The sequence below is a fragment of the Myotis davidii genome, unplaced genomic scaffold, assembly GCF_000327345.1.
Source record: "Myotis davidii unplaced genomic scaffold, ASM32734v1 scaffold934, whole genome shotgun sequence".
Classification (NCBI taxonomy): domain Eukaryota; kingdom Metazoa; phylum Chordata; class Mammalia; order Chiroptera; family Vespertilionidae; genus Myotis; species Myotis davidii.
The window spans coordinates 726,870-748,777 of record NW_006285798.1 but is presented as its reverse complement, the minus strand read 5'-3'; the positions used below and the strand labels follow the sequence as shown (position 1 = coordinate 748,777).

At 40.4% G+C, this 21,908-nt stretch overlaps 1 protein-coding gene across 3 annotated transcripts in view; it reads left to right on the top strand.

Moving 5' to 3' along the window:
• Positions 1 to 21,908, top strand: part of XPO6 (exportin 6) — a 130,193-nt gene that overhangs the window by 36,400 nt on the left and 71,885 nt on the right. For all 3 annotated transcript variants that reach the window (XM_006756854.2, XM_015559505.1, XM_015559504.1), the window contains exons 2-6: positions 4,678 to 4,768; positions 7,955 to 8,067; positions 9,097 to 9,294; positions 16,265 to 16,424; positions 18,231 to 18,308. In XM_006756854.2, the coding sequence (XP_006756917.1) occupies positions 4,678 to 4,768; positions 7,955 to 8,067; positions 9,097 to 9,294; positions 16,265 to 16,424; positions 18,231 to 18,308 (640 nt within the window). The remainder of the gene's footprint in view (positions 1 to 4,677; positions 4,769 to 7,954; positions 8,068 to 9,096; positions 9,295 to 16,264; positions 16,425 to 18,230; positions 18,309 to 21,908) is intronic.

Sequence of the window (21,908 nt, the reverse complement as noted above, 5' to 3'; positions counted from 1 at the left end):
AGAAAGAGAGTGGAAGAGAAAGAGAAACAGTGATGTGAGAGAGACACATTGATTGGTTGCCTCCTGCACATGGCCCTGGGCTAGGGATTGAGCCTGCAGGGGAAGTATGTGCCCTTGACCAGAATTGAACCCAGGACCCTTTAATCCAAGGCCCCCCACTTTATCCACTGAGCCAAATCAGCTAGGGCTCTTTTGGCTTTTTTGGATATCCTGAGTAACGGTGCCTGCTGTGACCATTTGTGCACTTTCCCCCCTTTTTTGGCGGGTGGTGGTGGTGGTGGTATACAAATTTCTGTTGGATGTGTTATCAAGGAATAGAATTGCAGTTACAGAGCATGTATGTGCTCAGCTGCAAAGTGGCTTTCCAGTGTGGGTAAAAGAGTGTTTTCTCTGCCAGGAGCAGTGTGTGCACGTTATAGTTGTTCACCATCTTTACTGACACTCGTGGCTGTCTGGAATTTTAGCCTTTTGTGGAGAAGCACTGTCTTGTTGTTTCCAATTTGAATTTCCCTGATGACTAGCGAGGTTTAGCACTTACGTTATGTATAGGCCTTTTGAATACCCTTTTATAACTATTTGCCTGTCAAAAATATTGAGTTATTTGTCTTTTCCTTATTGATTTGAAATCTTCACTTGATCTCTTCCATAGATTCTGTGACTTTAAGTGAAACACTGTATAAAGAAACCTATTTTATCACAGGCTAGTTGATATAAACTAGAGTTACGTTACTAATCCACCTTGGCAATGCTATAACAAAACCATGTTGAACCAGAGAATGTTATTCCAGGACGCTGCACACTTGGTGAGAGAATCATTGATTGGCTGCCTCCTGCACGCCCCCTATTGAGGGTCGAGCCCGCAATCTGGACATGTGCCCTAACCGGGAATGGAACCATGACATCCTGGTTCATAGGTTGACGCTCAGTCACTGAGCGATGAACATTTAGATTTATCAGTCTTTTCCTTTATGTTTAGTGCTTTTATATGTCCTGTTCAGATTTGGTTATAGAGTTTTCCTACCCCAGGGTCATGAAGGTGTTCTATGTTCTCTTTCAGAAGCTTTGTTGTTTTACCTCTCACATTTTCTGTCTATAATCCAAGTGGAATTTTTTTGCATGAATGTCTGACTTGTTTTGAGGCTAATCTTATCGGACCTTAGTTCTTCAAGTTCTGGGAAGCAGTCGGGTGTATCGGAGTCCTCAGTGTTCTTCGTGAACTTGTCAGGGCAGTGTTTGAGTAGCCTTGGGAATTGAAGCCTCTTCTTCTTACCATAGCATGGCACTTGTTCTTTGTTTTGTGTTCTTTATCCCGTTATTACTTGAAAGTGTAGTCTGTGGGGAATATGACCACATCTTTAATTGCTATTAATTCCTTAACCATGTGCAGTGTGGATTCTGGCTTCACAACCTGCTTGAACAGCCTTCTTGCCAAATGGGGAGAATTTTCTACTATCCTTCAACCAGTTGTATGTCTTGAACATGTTTTTTGTTTTTACATCTCTATTTTGATTGTTGACCTTGGCAGAATCTCAGCCTCTTTCCTTACAAAGTTTCATTTTGAAATCCAGTTGGAAAAGCCCTGCAGCCCGAGGGCATGAATCTCCAGTTTCAAAGTAGTTCTGACCACTTCTGTTGTTTCGTTTTGGTCTATGTTCATTTGTTACCTAAAACCAAATAAAAATGATAGCAGCCATAGCTAGGAATTAGATCATTCCTTAGGTTCTCAACCTTCCTAATGCTGCGACCCTTTAATACAGTTCCTCATGTTGTGGTGACCCCCAACCATAAAATTATTTTCGTTGCTACTTCATAACTGTAATTTTGCTACTGTTATAAATCATAATGTAAATATCTGATATGCAGGATGTATTTTCATTGTTCGCGACCCACAGGTTGAGAACCGCTGCTAGAGCTTTTATAGATTATTTCATTTGATGCTCATAAGACCTACTGAGGTAGGTTATTAGTATTGCAGTTACAGACCATGACTGTAATGCAAATAGCACATTATTTGTTTTAGTTGAGAAACACCAGATTTGGTTACAGTTTCCTTTTCCATGAACCATCATTTAGTGGGAGCATCCATCCTGTGACCCTTGTGGATACTTTTGTCTTTCTGCTTTCTGCTGGAATGCTAGCTTTTTTGGGTTGGAGCAGGGAGGGTAGGCTGGATGGGAGTAGAGATAGAGTTGGATTCTTTGGGAAGATTGTGAGGAACTTGCCCCAACAGCCTTTTACTGCAGGACCAGTAGTTGTGAAGTGCACACACTTGTGCCTTAAGAATCAGTGTGAAATAAGCCTTGGAGGTTGGGGTTACCTGAATGTGATGAGCTCAGGTTTTCCCCCAGGATCTACTCTAAAATGATCACTATGAGAAAAAGTTGTGGAGCAGGTGTTATTGGAAGATGTGTCCTTAGTTTTCAGGAATCCATTTTGGCTCCAGAAGAACTATTTAACTGAATAACTGACTTTAGTTCAACAAATATCTCTTGAGTTATATTTATTTTTATTTTTTTGTCAGTAAGTTACTTTGACATGTGAGATTTTCCTTTGATTCTTTTAAATATTCCCATAAACTTTTTTTAGAACAGCGAATTCCTTTTTTCAAATGAAATGGTGCACCAAATCAATGTATGAAAGAGACCAAACATTTTTTTTAATATGTAAACTCATTTTGGAAATTTGAATTTATAACATTTACTTTGAAAGTCAGTTGTCATTACATAGCCATCAATGAGGCTGGTTTGATCACCACAAAAACCTGAAATGGGACCTAAATGATTTGGCTCAGTGGTTAAAGCCTCGGCCTGCGGACTGAAGGGTTCAGGGTTCAGTTCATGTCAAGGACATGTACCTTGGTTGCAGGCTCGATTCCCAGTAGGGGACATGCAGGAGGAAGCTGATTGATGTTTCTCATCAATGTTTCTATCTCTCTATCCCTCTCCCTTCCTCTCTCTAAAATCAATAAAAATATATTAAAAAAAACGACAACCCGGGTTTGGGGGTTAAGGGGGAGATAAGGACACATATGTAATACCTTAATCAACAAAGAAAAAAAAAACACACCCAAAACATGGAATGGGTTAAAAAGATTGCAGTCTTTAGTCTTGCGTTCTAGTTATTTCTACATTTGAGAAAATTGTGTAGCTTTTCAGTTTAACTTGCAATCTAAGGATATTTTATAAAATTCAGATGAGAAAATTCTTGTCATCACTCAGCATGTCAAAATTCAGGTGTCATTGCACAGCCATCAGATCATGACTGCAGCAGGAGAGGGACAGCATGCCTGACACTGCTTGAACGTGGCTCTCATGTACTGTGTTGTGTGCTCACATATGCCAGTTGATGTAGATGGGCTGGTGCAAGCCTGATTTAGCTTCGGTAATTAGTACTCATTGTAAGATGTGCTGGTTTATCCAGGGAGATGGCCCAAGTTCTTCAGTCTCCTGAAAAGTCAGTTACCAAGTGGAGGCCTCTAGTAATATTACAGTTTGATACATAACACATTTGAATATGGACTTCTTTTAAAGCGTAGTTTTTGTAAGTCAGCTTTTACTCTCTGGGCCAGGGGTCCTCAAACTTTTTAAACAGGGGGCCAGTTCACTTTCCCTCAGACCGTTGGAGGGCCGGACTATAGTTTAAAAAAAACTATGAACAAATTCCTATGCACACTGCACATATCTTATTTTGAAGTAAAAAAACAAAACGGGAACAAATACAATATTTGTATTTGCATGTGGCTCGCAGGCCGTAGTTTGAGGACCCCTGCAATGGAGAGGATGTGGGAAATGAAGTAGGGGGAAGGTGGGTGGGAAGATGGGAATTAAGAGAGAATTAAGCAACCAGAACTGCTGTTGGCTCTTGATTATCTCTGGGAAGATTAATGCCAGTGAGGATTCAGAAATGGTGTGGGAATGCTCACTTTTTGCAGATGGGCTGTGTGAAGGAGTGTTGACTCAAATTCTGCTGCTGCAACTGATGCGAGAGAAGAGGAAGTGGGTTTGAAAGAGGGGGTGGGCGAACTTTGGAGTCTTGAGCCCTCTCCTCGTATTCTCTACCCAAGCCGTTTTGCTGAGTCTGGCTCTCTCTGTGGGTCTGTGATCGGAGGTGCTCTCTAATTTTGAGTTCCTGCTCAGCTTGGCTCTTACTGCACCTTAATCTCTGTTGGCTGCTCACGTGAGATTGAGGGTTGACAGGATGTGTGACCCTTGAATTGAAGCACCTGCAAAACCCCAAGAATCCATGTAGCAGTTTAACTACAATTTCTCTGAATCCAGGTTATACAGACATGGGGTGTAGTCTATAGGGAACCCTAACCTTTTCCCTGAATGTCTTAACACTGCCTATTCAGTCAGGGCCATCGGCTGTTAATTTGCTTTCAATATGTTTCCAGAATTAAATTTTGAATGATTTGCTTCTTTTTTTATTAGCATAAATAATTGAAAACCAATTGCACTGTAGCATGAATTTATGGAGTATACTAAAACCTTTGGTTTCAAGCCAGTTGGAAAGTTCCCTTGTTTTTCTGGCTTATACCATATATTTGAAGAATGTTGAACCAAGATGTTTTCAAGAAGTAAATTGCTATTGCTGTTGAATGTGACCTGGAAGAAACTGAGGAACAGTAGAACTAAAGTTACTGTTTATTGATTTTATTTTTTCAAATTCTTTTGTTAGGCATCTGAAGAAACCTCCCTCAGGGCATTGGAAAGTCTGATGACAGAGTTTTTTCATGACTGTACAACCAATGAGAGAAAACGTGAGATAGGTAAGTGAAGTGTTGAGTTGTAGTCATTTGTAATGGAAAAGCCCCAGTGGGGAGGGAGAGTTGGTAGCCTTGGCTTGTCAAGCCTGAATGTTACTCCTTAAGTCAGTGATGGCGAACCTTTTGAGCTCGGCGTGTCATCACTTTGAAAAACCCTAACTTAACTCTGGTGCCATGTCACATATAGAAATTTTTTGATATTTGCAGCCATAGTAAAACGAAGACTTATATTTTTGATATTTATTTTATATACTTAAATGCCATTTAACAAAGAAAAATCAACCAAAAAATGAGTTCGCGTGTCACCTCTGACACGCATGTCACAGGTTCGCCATCACTGCCTTAAGTTCTTGTTCTTTTGGCTCTGGTTCTGCTGGTTGGTGGCCAGTGAGGTCTGCAAATCTAGCTGCAAGGGCTATGTACCAGTATAGTTCATGGAGCCCCTGGTAATCCACAGTGAGGGATTTTCTTTCTTTTGATAAAGTATGGGAAAACCCTCCTCCTGCTTTGTCCTTGATTTTAGCAGTGTTGAACTTTATAAGAAGCCTGTAAGTATTAATTTAAAAAAATTCAAAGAAATGTTAAAACCAACAAGTTTTTGGTGTGTAGATGTCTAATCTAAACCTCAGCTAGTGCCCAGAGATCCTTAAACTGGTCTTACCTCTGGGGGCTTCTTGCTTCTTTTTCCTTATCTCCATTCCCTTATTTCTGTTATCCCACCCTTTCTGCAAGTTTTTATGAATGAAGACTTCAAACAACAGAGAGGTGTAGGTATTTATCTCAGGTCTTTAGGGAACCTCAGTGCCTTTTAGAACCTCTTTGATTTTATATTCATTGACATGAACAATATTCTTTAAAGCGTACTTTAAACTAGAAGTGTATACAGATATCAGATCTCTCTCTCAGGGACATGTTGCTCTATGGTCAAAGTATAATTCTGTTTCCTCCCAGGCCTCAGTTAAACCCTGAACTTGAAAATGAAAAATTTTTCTCTATTCAAACTTAAAGGGTTTTTCTCTTGGATGTTTGTACTGACCTTACATTCATTGCTTTTACCTCCTTGGAGGTCTTTATGTGGAATTCTGTGGAGGCCCATTTCTCTGTCCCATTAGGTTTCTCTGACACGTTGACAAGTTAAGTGTATGGCTGATTATGGTTGAGTTCCGCCTTTTGTCCAAAGCTTGATTGGAGTTTGGACTTTGAGGTCGCCAGTACGGCTTTGACTAGAGCCCATTTCCCTTTGCATCTTTTGAGCATCACGTCAGCTCCTGGTAGATGCTAACTTTTTATCTCTTAATTTTAAACTTGGTGTTCTCTTTTGGGCTTGCCCGTTCTTTTCTGAGGACTAGAGAACCAGAGCATTTCTAAACAAGGAGTACTGACAGAAGCTGAGCCCAGTAGCTGAGAAGGCATTTGGCTTGAAGGATTCACTTTGCTTGCTTCCGTAGATCCACTCGTATTACACAGTTAGCCGGACCCTCCTCCTGCCCCCAGAGTGATCCCTGTTAGTTTTATGCTATTAAAGTACTTTATAGTGAAAACATCACTGGTGATTTTTACCAAAGAAGGTAAAGGATTTTTCCCTTATACAGTCTACTATAGTTCAATACTAATTTCTCTGAAATCCTGTTTTTCACTCATATTTGAATTGCTTTTGGTTTTTCTATTAATTTTTGGTTTGCAAAGCAAATATTGCTCACCTTCAGCATTCATGAATGAAAAGTAGAACCTTCGGGACATGTTTGTATTCCAATCTTATTTAAATAACCAGATGCTATAAATGTCTAATTTAAATGAAGGGTAAGAGGAATCGGGGGTTTGGTTCTATAGAGCGGGTGTGTCTTAGTTCAGCTTCATTCCAGTGTGGGCTGGAACCACTTGTTTCGTTTTTGATATCTTAGAATGAACCAAAGGTGCACCTAGCTGGATGGGAGAAAGGCGCTGCCCACTCGCTACCAAAGGTGTGTTATTAGTGCTCTAGAGAGAGAGCTGTCAGTAGGGAACCTTGAGAGACAAGCCTGAAGCATCATAGAGGAGCAGCAATTCTCTAGGGATCAGACTCAGTGATTTAGTGGCAAGTTCTAGAACAGAACCCTGAGTTCCTCATTTCCAGCCAGAGCTCATTCTCTTCGGTTTGACTTGACCTCTGGGATTCATAGGAATTTTTATTTGATTATAAGAACAGGTCATCAGCTTCCTTTTATGGAATTTGTAATCAGCCTGCCTTCGTGCATGTAGCCTAAGTCCTAGGGTCTAGCCGAGCAGTGACTTTAGGATTAGAACGGGCTGCTGTGCTTCCTGCTTTTCCAAGGGCTTCCTAGAATCTCTCAGGGTTGTTGCCTTTTCCTGTTACATTTCATGACCATGCAGCAGGTTAAGGTGACTGAGGGCAGCATGTGCAGAAACATGGTGATAGACTTGTAATGCTTGCTGACTGTGGTCCTGGATGATGCTACCGCAGCCTGAGGAGGAGGAAACCATTTCTAACCGATTTGATGTGGACAGGGCTGTTCTTGGCATCTCCCATGATTGCTACTCTTTTTTACTTTTTTGGCTGGGAGTTAAAAATAAAACTAAACCAAATGAAGAGAATTAGCCATCTTGCATTCACTTGCATTTTTGTCTATTCTTTGTTTATAATTTTTTCCTACTTCTCTAGACAGCATTTTTTGTGTGTGTGTGTGAACAGTGTGAGTGAGTGGTGGGGAGATATATACAAGATATCTCCAAAATAGCTGATAGCTCCATTTTGAAAATGAAATGTATGTTAGTAAACACTGCCCTTATAATTATTCAGAGACACCATAGATATATTTCCTGCCCCAGAGGAAAGATGTTAGCAATAAGCCATCATTTATAAGGTGAAATGATACTCTTATAACTGTCTATCCACACATTAGGTTAAGTAAGAACTTGAACAATTAAAGTTTCTCTGCTGAAAAAAGTGCCTGTTGCAAGCTTACTGACTTTAAAATGCCTGAATACACTGGCAGTGCTCATGGTCATCTCAGAGTTGGAAAAATATGGTCTGTCCTTTCTGTGTTGAAAAATAAGCTGGATTTTGTAGTTGGTTTTGACAGCATTAGCATATGTAGAGGGCGGCACATTTTTTAAAAATAAGACAGCCCTGCCTTGTATTAATTTTATATATTTTCATAGCCTTCTTTTGTTGCTATTTAACTTTTCCAGAGGAGCTTCTTAATAACTTTGCCCAGCAAGTAGGAGCCTGGAGATTCTGCCTGTACTTTCTCTCCAGCACTAGGAATGACTATGTAATGATGTACAGTTTGACGGTTTTTGAGGTAAGTTGTCAGATAATTCTATACTGTTTTGAAAAGCATTTGTAGTCACATTGCCATGTCATTGGCATGAGACTTTAGCTTTGATGTACAGATGGCTGGGAAACAGTGGGAACTTCACTCAGGGGCTTCTCCACTTGCTGCCATTATCAAAGTGTCTGGTGTGCTGGGGGCACGGTTCTGTCTTTGACACCAGAAAGGTAAGATGGGGTCAGGTAGGTAGGTCCTTTGTGGTAGTATATAACTTTCCTTCCATGTTATCATTTAAAATATTTTTTTTTATTGTTTTCAGAAAGGAAGGGAGAGAGAGAGAGAGAGAGAGATACAAACATCAGTGATGAGAGAGAATCACTGATTGGCTGCCTCCTGCATGCCCCTACCTTGGATCATGCCCGTAATCTGGGCATATGAATTGAACCCAAGATCCTTCAGTCCACAGGCCGGCACTCTATCCACTGAGCTAAATCAGCTAGGACACCACATTATCATTTAGAAAAAGATAATTAAAGTTTGGGAGGAGGGATGATACCCAGAATATTCTCATCCTAAGCACAAAAATTTTCATTTAATCAGCTCGCTTCCCATTTTTGTCTTCCTATATACACTTAAAAAAAACCAATTATAATAATCGTATTGCTCATGCCACTTTATATTATGCTCCCTCCCTTGTCTTTATATAATATTTCTGTAAGTGGTTATACCATTGTTCACCAAGCCATTCTTCTGTTTTTGAACATAAGTTGTTTCTGTTATTATTTTGTGGTAGCCGTTAGAGACAGCCATGTAATAGATAGTTTTTACACCTACAGCTTTTTTATTTCCATTAAATTATTTAGCAGATCTTTCCAGGAATGGAATTGTTGTTTTATAGGATTTGAATATTTTCATCACTCTTATTGCAACATTGCATTGCTCCAAACCTTTGTTTACAATCAGGATTGCTTGTTTGAGGTGATACAGCTAACCATTGGATGAAAATCAGTTATTTTTCTGTATAGATGGCTAACTTCAGGATGTATATTTGTTTTTCAGAATCTGATCAATAAAATGTGGCTTGGGGTCCCCTCTCAGGATAAGATGGAAATCCGAGGCTGCCTGCCCAAACTCCTTCTGGCTCACCACAAAACCTTCCCTTCCTTCGTCCGGAACAAGCTGTGCAAAGTTATTGTCGACATTGGCCGTCAGGACTGGCCCATGTTCTATCATGACTTTTTCACTAACATTTTACAGGTAAGGGCGTATCTGAGGAAACTTTATCTTGTATACACTTTATTTGTAGAGATGATTATTTCCTTTCTTAAAGAGGAGTTTTAAGATTAGCATTTTGGAGCTACAGCAGTGATAAATTCACTTACTTTTGTATTGTTGAGAGGTGCAGTGGAGAAGGGTGTGGGAAACACAGTTGCTTTGTTAACCTCTTGTGCAATTTTGTTCAGCAAATATTTAAAAGCCTGTTAGGTACTGTGCCAGGTATTGGAGTGCAAGGATGAGGCCTTCAGAGCCATAATTTGATAGGGAGATAGCTGTGCTAACAGTAATTATCCAACAGTATGGCCATTACTGTAGTGGAAGTATGTGCAGAGTGCAGTGGCGGCATAGCATTTAGATTCAAGGTGCTGAAGTACCTTGTTGCTGGTGTGAGATGAGAGGTAGTGTTCAGCGTAAGAGGATAGATTGATGGGCAGGGGCCAGCCCAGGACGGGCCTGGCTCAATGACGAGTTTGGAGAAGGGAGAAACCGGCACGTTTTTATGTTGGAGTGATAACTTTAGCAATCGTGTGGAGCGTGGATTGCAGAGGGGCTGTAGTGAAGGTGGCCAGTAAGGCTGCTGTTTGCCAAGTCTGAGTGGGACAAGGAGAATCCGAGCCAAGCAGAGGGGCCTGCCTGGACAGAGGCGAGGCACTGAGGAGACAGAGCAAAAAAGCTTTGGTCAGTGGGTGGTGAGGGTCAAGGCAGGGAGGAATCTAGGATGTTTTCCAGATTTCAGGCTTAAGTAGCAGATTTTCCAGGCCAGGGATGAAGAACAAAGGAATGAATTTTGGTAGATGGTAAATTTAGTTTGGCAGAAAAGACAGTTAAAATTTGTTTGTTCCTTCAGTATATATCTTGTGAGACATTAGGAAATGTGGATCTGGGGTTCAGGAAAGAGGTCTTCCTACATACATGTCAGGATTGGAAGTCATCAAGGAATAACTAGAGGGGACCTATGCCAAAAGGGAGATGATGTTCATCTGAATCATGTGATACAGCTGGAAACATTTAATTAATATTTCTTTATTTTAAATATATTTTTATTGATTTCAGAGAGGAAGGGAGAGGAATAGAGAGATAGAAACATTAATGATGAGAGAGAATCATTGATAGGCTGCCTCTTGCATGCCCCCTAGTAGGTATCGAGCCTGTAACCTGGGTATGTACTCTTTTTTTAAAACTGTATTTTATTGAATTTTTACAGAGAGGAAGGGAGAGGGATAGAGAGTTAGAAACATCAATGAGAGAGAAACATTTATCAGCTGCCTCCTGCACACCTCCTACTGGGGATGTGCCCGTAACCAAGGTACATGCCCTTGACCGGAATCGAACCTGGGACCTTTCAGTCCACAAGCCGACACTCTATCTCCACTGAGCCAACTGGTTAGGGCTGGGCATGTACACTTAACTGGAATTGAACCCAGGACCCTTCAGTCTGCAGGCCGATGCTCTATTCACTGAGCCAAACTAGCTAGGACTTTTTAAATTCTTTATGATGTTCGTCTGAATCATGTGATACTGCTGGAAACATTTTACTTCTTTATTTTTTATTTTATTTTGAAAAGCTTTATTGTTGAGAGTATTACAGATGTTCCCCTTTGCCCCCTTCAACCTGATTCCCTCCCTGCCCCAGGCCTTCAACTCCCTTTTGTCTGTATATGCATATAAGTTTTTGGTTATTCTCTTCCTGCCCCTTCCTCCCCCCTTCCCTCTGAGATTCGACAGTCTGTTCCATGTTTTCATGCCTCTGGTTCTATTTTTTTCATCATTTTAGTATTTTGGACTAAGTGAGCTTTAAAATCTTTTCAAGTTTTATTCTCTGCTGCTTATTTATCCATGAGAACCAGTCAGTGGCATGAAAACGATGTCGAAGAATGATTGGTGCTCAATTGCTGACATTTCTAATAATGATAATAAAGTGCACCTTTTCTTCAGGTATTGGTAAACAAGACCAAATTGGTTCTGGAATCAACTTCATCATTACATGATTCTTTGATTAAGCCATCTGAAAGGTTTTTTGGACTCAGTTCCATCATGGTCTGCTTGCAGTCTCGGTTGCATAGTTTTTAAATTAAAAAAAAATTTTTTTTGAAACTCTGACAGTTGGCTGAAACATCTATGCAGTTTATGCCACCATCATTTTTATTTTTCAGTTGACATACAATATTATATTAATTTCAGGTGTACACCCAGTGATGAGGGAGGAGTTGATTCAGGGCCCCAGAGGATACTTGCAGTTCTGTGCATTGGTTGTACCCTTTCTAGTCTACTGAGAAAGAAGTAGTTACAGTCAAAACTTACTGACAACCTCCCTGAACAGCTCCCTCATCCCTGCCATGCACTAGCACACATACTACACCTTTCTAGTCTATTCTTCAGGTTCCTGAAATCTGTTGAGCTGGATCTGTGGCCACTGTGCTGGGCCAGATAGTTTAGGAGCAAGCAGCATAGGAAAAGAATTGCCTTTTCTCCTGATTGTTCTTTCACGTAACGAGTAACTTTCATTTTCATCCTGTTTCTTGCCTGTCTTCCCTTCTTTCAATAATGAAAAATGGAGGGTTTTAAGATAACATTTTCCATATTGTAGGGATTTATTTCTAGGGAGCACAGAAGCATTTCATATCTATGGAAAAGTGTATTGCCAAATGGAATTTTGGTTGTACAAGTCATTCCCAGCTGAAAGAGTAAGGTTGAAGTTTTAAGGGAAAATAGAGACACTAGAGAGAAAAAAAGAAAGAAGTGAAAGGGGCAAATAATGGAAATCTTGTAAAATACAGAAGAATAACCCAAATGGAAAGAGGTGCTTATGAAGGGTCAGTTCTACTGAGTCCAAAACACCTTTCAGATGGCTTAATCAAAGAATCATGTAATGATGAAGTTGATTCCAGAACCAATTTGGTCTTGTTTACCAATATCTGAAGAAAAGGTGCACTTTGTTATCATTATTAGAAATGTCAGCAATTGAGCACCAACCATTCTTGACAAGAAAAATTGTTAGATGAGGATTTTCTGTCCCCCAACTCACCCCTGCATTATCTGAATTTAAGTTGGTGTTAGAAATAGTCCAAACTTGTGGAAAATGAAGAGAAAACTTGGAGGATGTATTTGAAGTTTTAGCGTTCAAGAGAACTGATTTAATAGAGAGCTTATTAAAAAGATGAGGTAACATTGGTTTAATCACATAAATTTCAGGTTGACAACATTACAACTTGATATCTGTATACTCTACTGTATGCTCGCTACCAAAAGTCTAGTTTCCATCTGTCACCAATAAAGAGCAATAAAAATTGTTGGCAGTATACTTTTTTAAAAAGGTTTTTAAAATTGATTTTTAGAGAGAGAGGAAAGGGGAGAGAAATATCTATGTAAAAATGAAATATCTATCGGCTACCTCCTACATGCCCTCTGTTGGGGATCAAGCCTGAAACCTGGGCATGTGCTCCTATTAGGAATTGAATCGACAGCCTGGTGGTGCACAGGACGACACCCAACCACCTGAGCCACACTGGCCAGGACTAGAGAGCATTTTTAGTAGGTCATTAATTGCTACTGGTTTTACATAATGCTGCTCCTGAGAGCAGTTGAATTTATCAGAGTTTCCATTATTTGAGTGCTTTTCCTTGGTCTGCAAACGGAAGAGCTGTTTTCAAGACAAAGGAAAGTGCCCTATATTTCTTTCTTTAAATCATTTTTATTAATCAGTTGACATACAATATTATATTAATTTCAGGTGTACACCCAGTGATTAGACATTATATAACTAAGCGATCATCCTGATAAATCTTGTGTCTGTCACCATACATAATTATTAGAATATTATTGACTATATTCCCTATGCTGTACTTTACATCCCCATGACTATTCTGTAACAACCAATTTGTACTTCTTAATCCCCTTCACCTTTTTCATCCAACTCCCGCCTTGGCCCCTCCCATCTGGCAACTATCAAAATGTTCTCTGTATCTGAGTCTGTTTCTGTTTTGTTTTTTTGTTTATTTTTTTGTTATTTTACATTCATTTGTGGATAGACATGTATTTATTTCTATTTTATTGATCATATTTTTGATCTTTTTTTTTTTCTTATTCTTCTTAAAGAAGATCCTTTAACATTTCATATAATGCTGGTTTGGTGGTGATTAAGTCCATTAGCTTTTCCTTGTTTGGGAAGCTATCTGTCCTTCGATTCTAAATGATAGCTTTGCTGGGTGGAGTAATCTTGGTTGTAAGTCCTTGCTTTTCATCACCTTGAATATTTCTTGCAATTCCCTTCTGTCCTGCAAAATTTCTGTTGAGGAATCAACTGACAGAATTATGGGAGCTCTCTTGTAGGTAACTAACTGTTCTGCTCTTGCTGCTTTTAATTTCTTTAAAAATTTTCTTGAATCCTCACCTGAGGATATCTTTTCCTCACTGATTTTTAGAGATAGTGAAAGGGAGAGAGGGGGAGAGAGGGAAAAGGAGAGGGAGAGAAAGAGAAAGAGGGAGAGGTAAGGGAGAGAGAGACAGAGAGAAACATTGATGTGAGAGATACACATTGATGGGTTGCCTCCCGCATGTGCCCCGACCATGGCCAGGGAGTGAATTTGCAACCCAGGTTTGTGCCCCTGATGGGAAATCCAACCATGACCCTTCGGTTTGCGTGGGCCAACACTCTAACCACTGGCCAGAACAAGATACTCTTTTTGTCTTTAACCTTTTGCATTTTAATTATGATGTATTTTGGTGTGGGCCTCTTTGGGTTCATCTTGTTTGGGATGTTCTGCACTTCCTGGACTGTTATGTCTGTTTCCTTCTGTCATTTTTAAAAGTAGGTTTTCAATTACTTGCTCTCTCTCTTCTTCTTCTGGCGCTCCCATGATGTTAATGTTGGTAAGCTTGAAGTTGTCCCAGAGACTCCTTATGTTATCTTCTATACTAGTTTTTTGGTTTTTTTTTTTCCCCTAAGAGACAGGGTCTCGCTATGTTGCCCAGGCTGAGTGCAGTGGCTATTCACAGGCACGATCCCACTACTGATCAGCACGGGAGCTTTGACCTGCTCCATCTCCGACCTGAGTCGGTTCCCCCCTCCTTAGGCAACCTGGTGGCCCCCCTGCTCCCAGGAGGTCACCATATTGATGCCGAACTTAGTGCGGACACCCAATCGGCATAGCGCACTACAGCCCAGAACTCCTGGGCTCAAGCAATCCTCCATCCTCAGCCTCCCGAGTAGCTGGGACTGCAGGTGCACGTCACCGTGCCTGGCTAGTTTTTTGGATTCTTTTTGCTGTTCTGATTAGGTGCTTTTGCTTCCTTGTATTCCAAATTGCTGATTTGATTCTTGGTTTCATCTACTCTATTGTCAATTCCCTGTAACTTATTCTTAATTTCAGTTAGTGTATCCTTCATTTCTCACTGGTCCTTTTTTATGGTTTCCATGTCCTTTTTTATGCTGTTGAAGTTCTAAGTTCATGTACTCTTCCCCTAAGTTCATTGAGCATCAGAGGAACAATGACCTCTGCCAGCTCTTGTGTTTGGGGGAAAGCTGTCCTCCTAGCTCTTGCCTGATGCCAGATACTTCAGTTCCTCCCCTTATATCCCTGGTGTCTTTCCAGCTGCTGCCCCCGTGCTGGAGTGCAGAAAGAGTGAGTTTGAGTAAGTCCACGTGCAGGCCCTTTAAGAGGAATTGCCTGGGACTCCAGCAGCCTCTGTCTCACTCAGTCTTAATTTCCCCTGGTTTGTATAGCTAGAAGTTAGGGGGACTTCTCTTTTCAGCACTGGAAGCCTAGGCCTGCTGTGGGGTTGGGACTCCTTGCTCCATAGCTGAGATATCCCTTCTGATTTTTATCCACCACATGTGTGTGACCAGCCCGTTCTACGTCTCCACCCCTCCTCCTACCAGTCTTGATGTGGCTTCTTCTTTGAATCCTTAATTGTAGGACTTCCATTCAGCTAGATTTCAGGTGGTTCTGAATGAAGGTTGTTCTGTAGTTTAGTTGTAATTTTGATATGGTTGTGGGAGGATGTGAATATGGTGTTTACTGACGCTACCATCTTGACTGGAAGTCTGCCCTAGATTTCTTGAAGTGGGGAATATACATTCTATCTGTGTGCAGTTCATCCTGTCCTTCTCTTCACTAAGACTTATATTTTGTTGATTGAGTAAAGTATTTATTTGTATCAGAGCATGAGCTACATTTAAAGTTAATTATGATTTAAGAAAATGGTCAAGTATCCTTAAGTTGTTTGCTCTTTTATAGATTGTAGCATATAGCCAAACAAAGAATTTTAGTAGCAACTCATTTTCTTTTACCAATTCTGGAAACCAAAAAAATACAATAGTAATGCTTTGAATTTTGTGAAATTGATTAGAAAGAGATAAGTAGTGCTATGCTATTGAAGGTGTTACCTTTTTTCTGTTTCATGTTTAAGGAAACTTTATTATGGTACAGTGGATATTGTAGGTGCTAGAAAAAGTGACTTGCTGCATAGTATTTGTGAAGTTATAGCTGTATTCTTAGTGTAATGGTGTATATGCAATGTTTCTGCCTGCCACGTGTTTAATCTTGAACTTGCATGAAGCATACAAAGTTTAGAAATGTAAAGTTGACTTAACACTTGAATGTTAAAAAGGTATCACAAGTTGGTGTACATATGTGTTAATAACTAATAAATTTGGACAAAGTAACCAAGGCTGTGTTTAAAATCTAGACATGTATAAAAATCGTCATGGTAGGTGTAAGGGAGCATTGTTGTCATTTTTAAGTTTATGATATTAGCATTTTTTATTTAAAATAAGATGAGAATATGTTTTGAATGGTTAAAAAAATGACATGTGTGCTCTTAAGTCATTTTTCTAAACCTTTGATTTATGCAGCCTATTTATGTATGACTAAACACACAGGGGTACTTTGCAGGTTTTTTATTACTCAGACCTTAAACAGTTTTCTCAGAACTTACCTTTTCCTGGCAGTTGATTCAGTCCCCTGTGACAACCCCCCTTGGGCTGATCATGTTGAAAACAACTTCAGAAGAGCTGGCTTGTCCCCGTGAGGACCTCAGTGTGGCTCGGAAAGAGGAGTTGCGGAAGCTGCTGCTGGACCAGGTGCAGACAGTGCTTGGCCTACTGACAGGTGAGCACAGGTGGTGCCCAGCGTCAGAGGCCTGCCTTCAGAGGACCAGAGCTCAGGCCCTGGCTCTCAAGTGTATTTGAGCAGTTGTTTTAGCTGTTACTGAGTCTGAGCATCAAAACAGAAAGCATGTGGTGCTGTATTCCCAGCACCAGTCCAGTGTCTCGCACTTGGTAGACTCAAAAAATGTTTCTGACCTACTTTTCTTAAAGTCTTCCAGTGATTGGTGCTCACTCTTACTGCGATGAATGAGGTATAGACCGGGCCATCGGAATGGGATTGAAATGCTGATTACTGTATCCTAAGTAAAGTGGGTGGCGAACACTCCATTGAAAATAATTTGTACTTAAAACCAGGAGAAGTTGGAGGAGTAGGAAGATAGAAAATTTCAAATTTTGTGTGGGAGAAGTGAGACAGACAAAGTGTAACAGCACCATGTGTGTTAGGTTATGTTTGTATGTAGCATTTCCTTTGCCATCTTTTCTGTTTGATTGGAGCCCGTGACAATGTGTGGAGAGTAAGAATAAACAGAAAGCAAACTGCCGAGTGAGACAGGAGGGGGAAGAGAGTGGAGCACCCTGAGTCAGGAGGGCGGTGACCGCTGTGCTGCCGGTGGGCCTGCTTGTTAGCAGGTGCAGGGCAGCCTGGCTGAGAGGTGCAGGAGCCTGGGCTTGCTTGGAAATGTCATGTTGTCTTCAGCTTCTCTACCCAGGTTTCTTGGATGCCTAGGAACTTTTTTCTTCTGTATGTGTTACAAAGGTGCTTAGCATGCAGTGGGCACTTAAAGTTGGCTATAAGAATGCTTTATCAAAAGTAATCTTGTTATTTGCCCACATCCCTCCCCAGATTTCTATGCAGAAACCAAACCCTCAGAGCTTTCATTCAAAGCACTTATTAACATCCCTGACTAAATGTTAAATTTCTAGAGGTAGGGACTGTGTCTGATATCTTTACGTTCCACTTTGTGTAGCTATCACACTGTATGGGACATTCCAGAACATTTACAATGCTTCTTCCCTCAACCCACTGTCTGTCTCTATGGATTTTTCTAATTGGACTTTTCATAAAATGGAATCATACAATATGTGACCTTTTGTGTCTGGCTTCTTTTACTTAGCATGATATTTTCAAAGTTTATCCATCCCATAACATTAAATATTTTGGGAACAAAATATTTTCAGAAACTTTTGTGATCATAATAGGTACCAGGTTCTATAAGGAGAAACAAAGAGGAATGAAACACAGTCCCTGCCCTTTGGTAATGTTTACTTCATTAGGGTAGGAAGGCCGTTAACTGCATTAAGAGTTATAGTAGAGGTGTGTTTTATGTGCAGGCAAAACCTAACAGACAGGAAGACTCCTTGGAGGAGATGAGCTGAGTGGAATTCTGAGGACCAGAGAGGTAGCCCTTAGTCTGGTGTAAAGGTCAAGTTGGGATTCTGGGGGAGGGAGCAGGTCAGAGGTTGAGAAAGGAAAGGACAGGTGGAAGGAACAGCAAGAAGTGCAGCGTGATGAAGCCGTGTGTGTGCGGTCGGGGTGAGGTGAGATGGGAGAACAGAGGCCAGATGCTGAGATTGTGTGGATTTAGTGGGTGAGGAAGATACGAGGAGGCAGGCTTGTGCGGGGAAGGTAAATTGAGTTTGGAATATCCAAGTGGTGCTGTCCAAGAAGTAGTTAGACATACGGTTGAGAGGGATGTTTAGACATTGATGTTTGATCAAAGATGTCAATAAATTGTTTTTCTAAATCTGATTTGCACATGTTGGACTTTATTTTTCTCTTAAACTCGGTTTCCCTTTCTTGGTATAGGTATCTTGGAGTCTGTCTGGGACAAACACAGTGTTACTGCCGCCACCCCGCCACCATCCCCAACCTCAGGAGAAAGTGGTATGGTCTGCCCACCACATGGTGTTCTTTTTAAATGCAGTGGAGGGTCTCAGCAGGGTAGCAACTGCTTATTTATGCCAGATCCAGATGCTGACTCTTCATTAGTCTATTTTTGGCCTTTTTGTCCATGTTTTCTGAGTAGCTTTCTTAGTTCCTCTTAAGTACTCACTCTTACTTCCTAGTACACTATTTAGAATGACATGTTTTGTTTCTTCCTTGCCCATCAGGAAGATGGCACCTTTGATCTTCTGTCACTCACTTCCATCCCCTTCAGCTTATATCTCTGATCCTCCTGGTTTGTTTTTCCCTTTTTCTCAATTATCATGGCTGTGTTGCTCATGCATGGGGCTTGATAGGTCGGCTTTGTAGTTCTGCAGGCGGTGCTGTTGTGGCAGAGGCTGAAGGAGGGGATGGGTACGTTCGAGTGCTTTCTTCCCCACTGGGCTCATGAAGACCAGTGTGCAGTAATCAGCTTTGACTTGACGTCAGGTCAGAATAATTTGATAAAGCATGGGCATATTTGCAGTGGTCATTAAATAGTTTACTGTAGTTAGTTATTGTCTACAGTTACACTAATAGCTGTTTCAAAAGTCAGGGTGCAGTGCACCTAAAAATGGCTACTTTCAAGGATGGGTAGAAAGAGGAAATTGTGTCTGAGCTGGAACTTTTAGTTTCTAAATGCTTTTGTTTACACTAAATAATCACAAATGCTTTTCAAGTAGAGTGCATCCTGTGAATTGGCACATATTTCTTCCTCTACTGTAAAGGTTGCTGTGGCTAATGAGAAATATTTCCCCATCTTTCTCCTCTACCCCAAGGAAATGTGATGTTGAAATCAGACATCTCTAAGCCCATGCTGTTTCACGTAACCTTTTGTTAATATGTGGAAGTTGAAATTCTTGCAGTTACTAGAGAATTGAAAATATATCATGAAATTTTGGGGACTGTTAGGAGTTTCCTGGCCCGTGTGGCTCAGTTGGTTGGAGCATCATTGGTGATAGGTTCACTTCCCAGTCAAGGCACATATCCAGGCTGTGGGTTCGATCCCTGGTTGGGGCACATGCAGGAGGCAACCCAACTGATTGATGTTTCCTTCCCTCCCTTCCTCTCTCTAAAACCAATAAAAAAATAAATAAATAAAAGTAAACACTAAAAAAATGCCCTGGCCAGTTTTGCTCAGTGGTTACAGTGTTGGCCCACAGGCCAAAGGATTGTGGGTTTGATGCCAGGTCAAGGGCATCTACCTTGGTTACAGGTTCAGTCCCCTAGCCCTGGTCAGGGCGAGTGTGGGAGGCAACCAGTTGATGTGTCTCTGTCACATCAATGTTTCTATGTTTCTCTCTCTCTCTCCTCCTCCCTCCCCCCTCCCTTCACTCTCTGAAAAATCAATGGGAAAAATATTCTCAGTGAGGATTAAAAAAAAGTGAAAAAAACATGTTTAGAGTTATTTATCATACTTCTTAGATTAAAATCTATTACAGAGGCCTAGAATATATTAAAGCCCACAGAAAATTGAACTTTGTTTGTACTTTGTGACAAACCTTCATTTTCAAGGTGAATGAATGTTTGAGGTGACTTACCAGATTTATATTTTGCAATATTTGAATGACTGAAGAAAAAATTGCAAATGTTACAGAGATTTGATTTTATGAATATATCCCTTGGAGTGTCCTGCAATTTAGCTAATCTTAAAATATGTCATTTCACTTAAATAATGGTTTGCAAAGATTAGTTCTTTTGAATTAGATTTGTTTTTAGATAGTTGAATCCTAGCTTACTTAACATCCAGTTAAAGTTAACAGCATCAGGCATATTCCAGAAAAACTTGTTTTTCTATGATGCTTTTCCACTACCAAAATATTTGTGTTTTAGTTGGCTTTGTTCAGGTACATTCCAAGCTAAAACTCAGTTTATACTTTGATAGACTTATTTTTTTGGAGCCTAGGTTGGGGAATATCAAATAATATAAATAAAAAATAATTTTTGCTCTTTATGTCTTGCCTAGGTTTTGTGTATGAGGTTAGGGAAAATAAAATATGAACTAATTTGACATTTCCATATAAATAAAACCTAAAAACATGGTGTGTATTTCTTGACAGTTGTCTCTTAGATACCATTAAATTTTTTTTGAAGCCTTGAATTTTAGTATTTGAGAAAAAGCAAAATAAATTGAGACTGTGGGCGGGGGAGGGAGCTAAGGAATTAAGTAAAGCTTTTTAAGCTGATATGCTTTCCCTTTAGAAAATAGAATTGCACATTCAGTTGTTATTCTTCTCTTTGTGACAGCTGCAAGGGAAGTCATTAGATTTTGCCCTATTGTTTGGACAGCACTGGTGATTTAATCAACGTTTGTTTCAATGCTTTCACTCAAACTGCCTTTATGCACTTAAGACACCAAGTGAAGCAGTAAAATTTCTAGAAAATTCCTTAGCTTTCTTGACCATAAGCTTAGTTTTTTGTAGGAAATTCATTCTGAGAGACGTTAGGACCCAGTGAGTACCTAAGTAACTAAACACACCCCACCAATAGTCCCTGATGGGCCCTCCTGCCCTGCCAGCCCTGTTCAGACTTAGCTCCTGAACAAAGCCCAGGGCCTAGTTCTTAGAGCAACTACTGTAACAGTCCATAGAGAAAACAGTCTTAAAGGGTGTGTGTGGTTCATTTCTCAGAATAGTTCCCCAAATTGTTGCCTTATCTCCTAAACTCCTTTCACTAGGCCAGATGTAGATGTGAAGTAGATGATGGTTTTATGTTTCGTTTACAAACAAGGAAGTTGGGGCCCAAGGGGGTAACTTGCCAGAGGTCACAGCACCAGTAAGTGGTGGAGCAGGGATGTGACTCCATCATTCTTAATCTACGCGCACTGTCTTTGTCCTAAGTTTGCTTTCATGGCCACTCTCACCACTTTTGCCAGCCTCCTCCTTCCCCTGGTTTCGAGTCCTGGCTCTGCCACTTCCTCTGTATGCCTTCTCTGACTGATGCTGTCCTCTGAGGGTGAATTGAGAGAAGATGTGGATGTGTCCTCTGCAGGCTGTGACGTTTGCATTTATGCAGCCTCAGCCCTCTTAATTAAGTCTTCTCTTGTCTTCTTTTTGCTTGAACAATTGGAAAAAAGTGAACAAAATGAAATTATGTAAATACTGCAATTCTGAGTCAGCTTTGATCTACAATAGAAATTTCTCATCTACATAGTATTTTCAAATACTGTATAGATACCGTATTTGCCGGCGTATAAGACGACTGGGCGTATAAGACGACCCCCTAACATTTCCACTCAAAATACAGAGTTTGTTATATACTCGCCGTATAAGACTACCCCCTCTTCCGCACACCTTCCACACACCAAATAAAAGGTAAAACAATATCAGATTTGATTTTAACATTTTAATTTATATTCAAATGCTTATGACATGCAGGAAAACTGTCACAAGGCTGTATGTAATCAAACATATACATAAAACAGTGCAAGTTTATTACCGGTAACCATACCGGTAATTCACTAAAGAAAACACACTCTATAGACTGGTACCGTAGATGCTTCTCAGGAACACAGGCAAGCAGCCCACAACCTAGAGGGACTGTCAATGATAGAAGAAAGAT